Here is a 10,051-nt window from a genome sequence, read left to right as displayed (position 1 = left end):
AAAAGTACTACTTTGGGGCCGGGGAGATGGCTCAGTAGGATAAGCGCTTGACTGGCAAACACAAGGATCTGAGTTCAATCCCCGGTTCTGAAAAAAAAAAAAAAAAATACTACTTTAGGAAGTATATTTAAATTGTACCAAAGTAGAATTTGAAAGCAGGGGCCAGGGGTTTGATCCCCCGGCCTGCCGTGCCAGCCCTGCCCCCGGGGTGTGCTGAACCAGCAATTGAAGCTGGGTGTGGTGGCATGCACCTGTAATCCTAGCATTTGGGAGGCTGTAAACAGGAGAATCACTACTCCAGTAGTGAGACCCTGAACACCCTGTAGAATGTTCCCTAAAATAAAAATTTTAAAACCACACAAAAAACAAAATTTGATAGAGGGTCCTTTCTAGTTTTTATTTCCTTATAGCCTTATTAATCAAGACTATCCAGTTGGCTGTGGTAGTAAGTACCATAATCCAGTACCTGAGAGGAAGAGGCAGTAAGGCCAGCCTAGACTTCAGAGCGAGACCCTGTCTAAAGAAAATTATATGAAGTGAATTGATCAAGGATATGAATCTTGGGCCAGCAAGATAGCTCAGTGGACTAAGAGCCTGCTTTGGCAAGTGCAGTGACCAGGATTTGATCCCTGGTCCCATATGCCACACCAGCCCCACCCCGGGGCATGCTGAGCTGGCGACCAAGTCTGGGCTTGGTAATGCACACCTGTAATCCCAGTGCTGGAGAGGCTGGAAACAGGAGGATCACTACACAGTCCGAGCTGTGTAGTGAGACCCTGTGCCAAATACATAACATGACAGAAGAAAAAAAAAAAAAAGATATGAATCGTTCTGCATAAGGGAAGGGGCAGGGCCATTCAAGGTGAGCATTTGCCTCAGCGTATCTGAAGCCCCCTCTTGCCAAGTGCCTAGAGCTGCACTGAGTTTACCAAGAGACTAAAAACCATAAACCCACATTGGAGACTAGGCTGGTTACACTGCCCCCAGTCATCCCAGCTCTTTCCTCACTGATTCCTGATCCCCTGTGCCCAGCACTTTCTGGTACCAATTCTGTGGTAGGTAATGTAGCCTCTTCCCCACTGGAGCCTCTTACACGGGAAAGGCCTTTTCACCCCTACCACTCCATTGTCACCTCTGAGATTTCCCTATCGCCTGTGAAAGGAGTCCTCACCACTGCTGGAATCTAATAAAGGACAGGAATTAGGATTGCAGCCCTAGCCTTTGTGTCTTGGTTACATTTCTGGGAGAAAATACCTTACACCCAAAATTAAGGAAGGAAAGGTTTATTTGGCTCACAGTTTGTGGAGGTTTCAGTCCATACCTGACTGGCTCTATGGCAGAGGGGCTGAAGTGTATGGCGGTGGAAAACAGCAAGAGCAAAAATGGCGGAGCAGCAGCAAAGGAACAGCAAGCGAGCCTCCCTTATATTGCATTCAGATTCTGGGGCGGGCTAATGCTGACATCTGTAATCCCAGCATCACTCATCCATAGTCCCAGCATTGGATCATGAATTAATGACAAACTAGAAGCCTGCCCCAAAGACTGCATGAGGCTTTGAGGGGAGAACTGGACACAAAGCTTAACACTTGGGTTTACATCATGTCTTGTTTCTTACTGTGAGACTTTCAGCAAGATTCTTAAGGACTCAGCTTTAATTCCCACATTTGTCCTTACTACCATCAAACAGTAGTGGCTCTTTCTCTATGTGGCTGGTATATGGTAATGGTATAGTGCATCTGTAGCACTGGGCTGAGTGCTATGATGTCAGGCTAGGGCCATGGTACTTGGTGTTCTCTGCATGATTCTTTACTGTGCTTAAGCATTCTTTAGAGCTGGAACACTGGACCCTGTTGTGAACAGCTATCTATGGAGCTACACAGTCCAGAGAAAAATGCCATCTGACAGAAGGCTCTAGGTTTGAAGGTTGATAGGAACCAGATGATGGTCCAAAGTAGAAAATGAAAAACTGTTACCCCCATTGCATTTAAGGGTTCTTCCTGGAACAGCTCCTAAGGAAATTGTGATCCAAGAAAGGAGTCTGTGGCCTGCCCAGTCCTGGTAGGCTGGCATCCAGCACCTCCAGGCAAGTCTGTTACTCCTTACAGAACTTATACACAGGTGCTCTGATCTGTAGGACCCTGTAATTTCCAGGATGAACACCACCACAATTACTATATAGTGTCAATTTCCACAGTAGGCGGCTTACTTGGAGTTCTTGGTTTGTGTTTGGTCTTTATTCTAAATTTGAGACAGGGTTTTTATATTGTAGTTTAGGCTGGCCTTGATTTTACTACATAGGCAATGATCTTCCTGCCTCAGTTTCTGGAGTGTTGGGGTTCCAGTGATATATACCACCACACCCAGCAACTCAGGTTATTTCAACTGGCCTGATTGATTTGCCACTGTATCTCCTAGCTTAATGTCCTGCACTCGCTATATACCATATCATAGGAAACAGGGCCACCGTTCACCTCTGTCCTGGCCAGATACAAAGGGAGCTCATGGTCCTCAACTCAATCTGCCCATTTCAGGGCCAATCTAGGGCCCTGGAGGTGTCCTTAAGATTATCATCAGTGTACAAGGACCTTGGGTGGGGAGGCACCCTAGGTAGAACTGCATTGTGAGAGCATATTTGTGAGTTAAGTCCCAAGTGGGATTCAGTGCAAGTAAGAGTTCCCCACCAAAGCTGGATGTAGGTAGAAGAACTCTCTAGCATCTTGGATGTCCTCACCACATCCAAAGCCAATCAGGTCTGACGTTGCTGGCCAGAGAGCGAAAGCTTCGATGAATAGCCCCATCACATCCTTTCAGGGATACCACCCAGTTGGTCAGCTGCATGAGTGACCTGGAGCTATCACCATCTGAGCCTGCCCTACTGGAACTTGGACCCCTCCCTCCAACCCTCTAAGATCTTGTGCACTCAACTCTTGGCAACGGTAGTGAGTGGCACTGTATCCTGCCCTTTGGCCTTACTGAGCAGTGCTGCTGCCACGCTGACTTTCTCACTGTGTGGACCCTGTGCATCTCACCAAAGGTGTGTTGCTGGCAGCACTCAGCATGGACCTTGGACTCTTGGCTGCCTAGTTCCTATACTGGCACACACGTGTAGGCAGAGAGCTGGGTGTTGCATCCCCCTGGATGACAGGACATCCTGAGGCTGGGGCTGGGTGCCAGGCATCGGGCAGCATCCTCCCATGTGTGCAAGAAATGTGGGCACCCCTTCTCTAAATTGTGCCTTCCAGGGCTGGGGAAATAGCTTGGCAGTCTAAGTGCCTGCCTAGCTTTGATGCATGGTATGCTAGTGCACACCTATAACCTCAACATTAAGGGAGGCTGAGACAGGGCGATAACTACCAGTCTCAACTGTACTGAGACCCTGTGTCAAGTAAAATAAATAAATCAAGGCTTCCTAGAGCCCTGGGAGGTTCTGGCGGAGGGGGTTATGGGCCTGTTCTCTGCGCTGCCTGCTCATATCCTTCCTTAACCCAGAACTGCTTTTTACCATTTCTCTTGGCACACAGAGCCAGTTGCCACCAAAAAGTAGGCCTGGCTAAGTGCTGGGTGGGCCAGAGCCTCTGCACATAAGAGCTTCCAAGCACCAGTTCCCCTCACCTGGCTTGGGGTGCAAGCAGCAGAATGTGAATCCAGTATGATACAGTCCACTGGGGCAAGGACTGTTGGCCTCCTGGGCTGCCTCCCCTCAAGGCCTAATAGACTCACAATAAATGTTTGTGCAAGAAGAGAACAAGTTATGGTTTGCACAAGTCTGGAGGGGACAAATCCTGGCCTGAGCCTGGAGTTATTTGATTAGCCAGTAGCCCTGTGGCATGGGATTGTCAAGCTCTGTATCTCACAAAATTTCTCCACTGCTTGTGCCCCTAAGCCAGCACCTGTCACTGGGGGGGAGGGGAGCAGCACTGTCCTGAAGAGCTGCAGGTGAGGGCAAAAGGAGTGCGGCAGAGACTAAAAAGGTGGGCAGCATAAAAAGCTGGGACATGGGGCTGGGGAGATGGCTCAGTATAATAAGTGCTTGCCTGGCAAGCACAAGAGCCTGAGTTCAATCCCTGGTTCCGAAAAAAATAAATAAATAAAAATTAAAAGCTGGGACAAGTGGCTCTACTGGGAGCAATGGGCCTCACCCATAGATTATGGTGAGGGCTTTGTCCAGCTCCCATCACACCATCTGAGAGAGCAGGCCTGAGAACCCCAGTGTACATACAGAGGGTAAGTCTGGAGAGAATCTGTGTCCCCTAAGAGCTGGTAACAAAATGGCCCTGTAGGCCCTAGCCTCTCCCTTCCCCTGCTAAGTTGATCATCACTGAGCCCCAGTCACCTACTTGACCCACACCAGAAGCCAGCAGATGTTCTGTAAAACCCAGCTCACAGGGAGACTAGGCTGAAGACAGAGCTGCATGCAAGACCTCTGGCAGCAGTTCTGAAGCCTGGCTTTCCTGGGAGACCTGTTGAGCTCAGTGGGATCCTGTGACAGGCCTGGGCCTTTCTAATGCTCCCAAATGACAGACCTTAGCCCCTGTGTGCCCATCAAGGATCTTTATATCCCAGTGGGGTTTGGAGCTAGAGGTATAGAAGGACCTTAAAGGTTATTAGTTTTGTTTGTTTTGGGGGGGCTGCTCAGGTTGCCTTCAGAGCAGGTCTGGTTTGCCTTGAGGATGAGGGGATCGAACCACAGCATCCTGAGCCTGACTGCTTTGTTTCAGTAGGCACTTAAACACCTGAGCTAATGGGAAGGCCTCTGAGGGTTATTAGGAAGAAAACTTTCTGTAGATAACCTATCCTAGAGCACAGTGTAAGACCACAACAGCTTATTGTAAAGGGAATGTTTTTACTTATTGGGAAGCTGAAGAGCAGTCATGGCTACTAGACATGAAGAGACTGGCCAGTAGGCCCTCCAGTTTGCCAGGCTCATATCCATCCTTACATGTCAGGCCCAAGAAAGTGCTGGAGCTAGGGAGTCAGTTGGTCCAGGAAAAAAGCCAGGGCCCAGCACCCTTCTAGGCCTTCCTGCTGCATGTGCCCCTTTGGCTTGCCTTGGGAGACACCAATGTCCTCTTTCTCTCCCTGTCCCAAATAGCACACTTCTGCTCCTCTTCCTCTGTTGTTCTTATAGCACCTCTGTTGTGGTCCAGGGTGGCAGCTCTGCCTACAGAGCCATACCCATATGACCTCCACTAGCTAGCTAGAGGCCCACCCTGGAATCAGCCTTCCTTCCAAAAGTGTGAGAATTCATGTATCAGGGCTGCTCTGGAGATGTAATATGTTCCCTGCCTCCATATAAATGGGGCCAACCCTTAATACTTCTTGGGATGCTTGATCCCCCCTCTGCCAAGGACCTAAAGGTGGTAGGGAAGGAGTTTTTTCTGTCTTGAATGATCCCTGATGTCTGTTGGCTACTGCCTGTTTCCCTGCCCAGACCTGGTAGAGTGTGGGCCAGCAGGCTCAAGGTTCTAACATGTTCATTTGTGACCAGCCCCTCCACATGGGTTAGACCTCACCCTCTACCCCTCCATAGACTTGCTGAAGACCTGACCAAACTCTGAATCCCAAGTGACCACTTGATGGACCATCCCATCTTCCTAGAGCATTCATTTTTCTCCCTGCTAGCTCCAACTTCTGAGTCATAATGATAACAAAACTAGACATTCTGAGATTCAAAGATGCTTTAGCACATTTTTTTTTATTTTGTGTGTGTGTGTGTGTGTGTGTGTGTGTGTGTGTGTGTGTGTGTGTGTGTGTGTGTGTGTGTGTGTGTGTGGCCAGCTGAGCCCACCAGGGGGTGGGGCTGGCTGGCATGTGGTGCTGGGGAATGAACCCCGGTCCCTGTGCTTTGCTAAGCTTGTTCTGAGTAGGTGCTTTAGACTACTGAGCCATCTCACCAGCCCTAGCACAAAATTTTGGCTATATCCAGCTGAGCTCAAATCTGCCATAGTAATTCCAGTTTAGACTCATTTCCACATGTGCTCATCAGATACTCGAAGCAAAAATGCCACAGAGGAAGCTGAATCACAAGTTGGTGAGTGGGGAAAGTGAGGATTCCAAGCTACATAGCCAGAAATTGGTGCAGCTTGGATTCAAAATCAGACCAGAACGCAACCCTGGGTTCTTTCTGGGAGAACAGACTGAAGCTTTGAGGACAGGACCCTACTAGCCCTACTTGGGGTGCCCCCCTTAACCAGGGCTCAACCGTTAAACCCAAGGCCCTCCTCCCTCTGTGATGGCCCTCAGTGAAGCAATGGCCAAGAGCCCCCAACCCAGCACCTTGGCACAACCTCAAGAGCAGCCAAGGCCTGGGACCCTGCTGGGTGGTCCCCCACGGGCTGCAGGGCTGAGCTCCCCCCCATCCCTCCGCCAGCGCATTCCAGGCTCCCCAGGCCCCTCCCCCGGCTCCGGGGCCTCCCAGCCCCCTCCCCCGCTGGCCCAGCCTACATCTGAATCTGCTTCTGATTCCCGCTGTGCAAAGGAGGACCCCTCCCCTTCCCTCCCTCCTCCTTCCCGGCTGGAGCAGCCCCGCCCTTGGTTGGGCTCTGGCTAGCGACTGCTGCGCCCCCCACCTCTTCCTGGCACAGATCACTAGCCTTTGCTGCAGCCATAAGGAGGCTGCGGCCCGGGCGCCCCAGGCCCCGCCTGCCCTCGGCCCTTGCCGGGAGGCCGGGAGACCTGCTCCGCCTGGCCCACGGTGGGTGAGTGCGAGCGGAGCATCGGGCAGCGGGTGGGACCTCTACGGGCGGAGGCATCGGGAGCGAGGGCAACGCCTGTCAACGCTCCAGGCCCAGCAGGAGGACGCCAACATCCCCTCTGCCTCTCAGCCCAGGGCGGGCCTCAGCTGCTCCCACCTCTGGGTTGGGGCTGCCTAGGGGCTCTGCTTGCACCATACTACTGGCAGGAGGGCAGACCCTAGGACCAGCTCTCCCACGCCAACGGCAGAGCTGAAGGGGCCTGGCCAACTGGCTGACCCCCAGTGCTCCAGCCATGCTCGGCTTGCCCTGGGTGCTGCTGCTGACCTCAGGCACGCTCTCCATGGCGATGAGTCCTGGGCTGCCAGCGCCTGCTGACCCCTGCTATGATGAGGGGGGCTCACCCCGCAGCTGCATGCCGGGCTTGGTAAACGCAGCTCTGGGCCGCGAGGTACTTGCGTCCAGCACATGTGGGCGTCCAGCCACTCGGGCCTGTGATGCCTCAGACCCGCGGCGGGCACATCCTGCTACTCTCCTGACATTGGCTGGGGGCTCAACCAACTCTGTGTGCTGGCGCTCTGAAGTGCTGCATCGAGTGCCCCTCAATGTGACTCTCACGGTGCCTCTGGGCAAGGCTTTTGAGTTGGTCTTTGTGAGCCTGCGCTTCTGCTCAGCTCCCCCAGCCTCTGTGGCCCTGCTCAAGTCCCAGGACCATGGCCACAGCTGGGCTCCACTCGGCTTCTTCTCCTCCCACTGTGGCCTGGACTATGGGCGTTCACCTGCTCCATCGGATGGCCCTACCGGCCCAGGGCCTGAAGCCCTGTGCTTCCCTGCACCCCAGGCTCACCCTGATGGTGGTGGCCTTATGGCCTTCAGCGTGCAGGATGGTAGCCCACCAGTCCTGGATCTGGACAGCAGCCCGGTGCTCCAAGACTGGGTGACCGCCACAGATATCCGCATATTGCTCACAAGGCCTACTATGCCAGGGGATACCAGGGACTTGGATGCCATAGTCCCTTACTCCTATTCAGCTACTGAACTGCAGGTGGGCGGGCGCTGCAAGTGCAATGGGCATGCTTCACGGTGCCTGCTGGATGCTCAGGGCCACCTGATCTGCGACTGCCGACATGGCACGGAGGGCCCTGACTGCGGCCGCTGCAAGCCCTTCTACTGCGACAGGCCATGGCAGCGGGCCACGGCCAGGGAAGCCCACGCCTGCCTTGGTGAGGCCTTGGAGGGTGGCCTGGGGACCTCAGACCAGACAGGCCAGCCCCTGACCCATCCCTTCCTGCAGCTTGTTCCTGCAATGGCCATGCCAGACGATGCCGTTTCAACATGGAGTTGTACCGCTTGTCTGGCCGCCGAAGTGGAGGTGTCTGCCTCAATTGCCGGCATAATACTGCTGGTCGTCACTGCCATTACTGCCAGGAGGGCTTCTATCGTGACCCAGGCCGTGCTCTGAGTGACCGCCGTGCTTGCAGAGGTGAGCTAGTAACCTGCATGCTGTCACACTGGTTTCTCAGGACCCCAGGTGGGCCTCTGACCAAGCCCTTCCCATCTCTGTCCTCAGCTTGTGACTGTCACCCTGTTGGTGCTGCTGGCAAAACCTGCAACCAGACCACAGGCCAGTGTCCCTGCAAGGATGGTGTCACTGGCCTTACCTGCAACCGTTGTGCTGCTGGCTTCCAGCAGAGCCGCTCACCCGTGGCACCCTGTGTTAGTGAGTGACCCTGCCTTGCCTCAGCCACCTCAACTCCTGGCTGTTGCCTATCTGTCCCTTGAGGCCTGAAGGTTGCCCTGCATCCCCATCGCAGGCCGTTTTCCCACCCTCTCTGCAGAAACCCCAGTGCCTGGACCCACTGAGGAGAGCAGCCCTGTAGAACCACAGGGTGAGTGGACAAAGAATAGGGTTCCAGACTGGTATGACCTTTGGGGAGGAAGTTTCAAGCAGGAGAGGGAACGGGAGGGGGTTCCTGGGAATCTGCCAGCCTCCTCCCCTCTTCTATAGACTGCGAGTCCCACTGCAGACCCACCCATGGCAGCTACCGCATCAGCCTGAAGAAGTTCTGCCGGAAAGACTATGGTAGGCTACCCCAGGACTCCAAGTCCAGGCCCTTCACTTTCCTTTCCCTCAACTTCTTCCTATCCTTCCGTCCAGCAGGTCCCTGACTGTTGCTGACCCCGCCCTTTGTCTTTCACCCACCCCCGTTTGTGTCCTCCGCGACCTGGGTGGGCGTTCTGTGTCCTCCCTGTAGGGCCCCAAACTTGATCAGCCTTGACCCGCCTGAGTCCGCCTGCTTTCCCCCTCCTTGCAGCGGTGCAGGTGGCAGTGAACGCGCTCGGCGAGGCACACGGTGCGTGGACGCGCTTCCCCGTGGCAGTGCTTGCAGTGTTCCGGAGCGGAGAGGAGCGCGCGCGGCGTGGAAGCAACTCTCTCTGGGTGCCGGCTCGCGACGCGGCCTGCGGCTGCCCGCGCCTACTTCCGGGACGCCGCTACCTGCTGCTGGGAAGTGGGCCGGGGGCCACCGCCGGGGGCCGGGGACCTGGACTCAGCGCCGCCCGTGGGAGTCTCGTATTGCCCTGGAGGGACGCGTGGACGCGGCGCTTGCGAAGGCTACAGCGGCGCGAGCGACGGGGGCGCTGCGGAGCCGCCTGAGTCCTGGAGGGTGGGGTGGGGGACGCGTTCCCACATAGCGGCGCGTAGTCACCTGTGTACTCGACTGCATTTTGCTTCGGGCGCGCAGCCATCTGGGCCCCCACACTCTCCCTCCCTTTGTGCCTCATGCCTGGGTCACACAGAGATGAATGATGGCTTAGAAGAGCTGCTGGGAGGTGTCTTGCTCAGCTGTAACTCTCAAAGGCTTCCATGATAAGCCATCCTTCCCACACGTTTCACACACCGGCGCTGTCTGCTCTGTACAAGGGCTACCTCGGCATCCGATACCCTACAAGGCTGAATCCTTTTGCAGTGCCGAGACCCCTCAGGGGTTTTGAGAACAGGCCACTGTACTTCAACCCCCTGATGCTATGACCGGCAGAGAGCGCTCTGACCCCAAAAGGACTGAGGCCACCCTGGACAGCTGTGAACTTCTATGGGTGGGTGACCCAAATCCAGTCCCCAAACTGAGAATCCCTGCCTCTTGCAGAGGGCACTAAACTCCAGCATGAGGACCACTGCCTCTGTCAAATGGTGGTCTCTAGGCTGCTCTGACTAGGATGCCAGGCTAGTGTCCATTTCCCCATTCTGGTCTCCCAGATACCGTCTGCAGCGTCTCCGAGCCCTGGCTTTAGGATTCTACCGCCCAGGACCCCATCCCCAGATCTCCGCGCACCCCTTTTTCGCTTTCTTTAAATAGGAC

General features: G+C 54.5%; 1 protein-coding gene across 1 annotated transcript; it reads left to right on the top strand.

Moving 5' to 3' along the window:
* The first annotated feature begins 6,921 nt into the window (after positions 1–6,921).
* On the top strand, positions 6,922–9,352 carry Ntn3 (netrin 3). Its single transcript, XM_004627854.2, has 6 exons — positions 6,922–7,915; positions 7,987–8,175; positions 8,263–8,412; positions 8,531–8,581; positions 8,701–8,775; positions 9,008–9,352. The coding sequence occupies exons 1-6, from the start codon at positions 6,988–6,990 to the stop codon at positions 9,346–9,348; spliced, it is 1,734 nt and encodes a 577-aa protein (XP_004627911.1). The 5' UTR covers positions 6,922–6,987; the 3' UTR covers positions 9,349–9,352.
* The last annotated feature ends 699 nt before the right edge of the window (positions 9,353–10,051 follow it).

Source organism: Octodon degus, unplaced genomic scaffold, assembly GCF_000260255.1.
Source record: "Octodon degus isolate 3935 unplaced genomic scaffold, OctDeg1.0 scaffold00021, whole genome shotgun sequence".
NCBI lineage: Eukaryota > Metazoa > Chordata > Mammalia > Rodentia > Octodontidae > Octodon > Octodon degus.
This window is presented reverse-complemented; position numbering and strand designations above follow the sequence as displayed.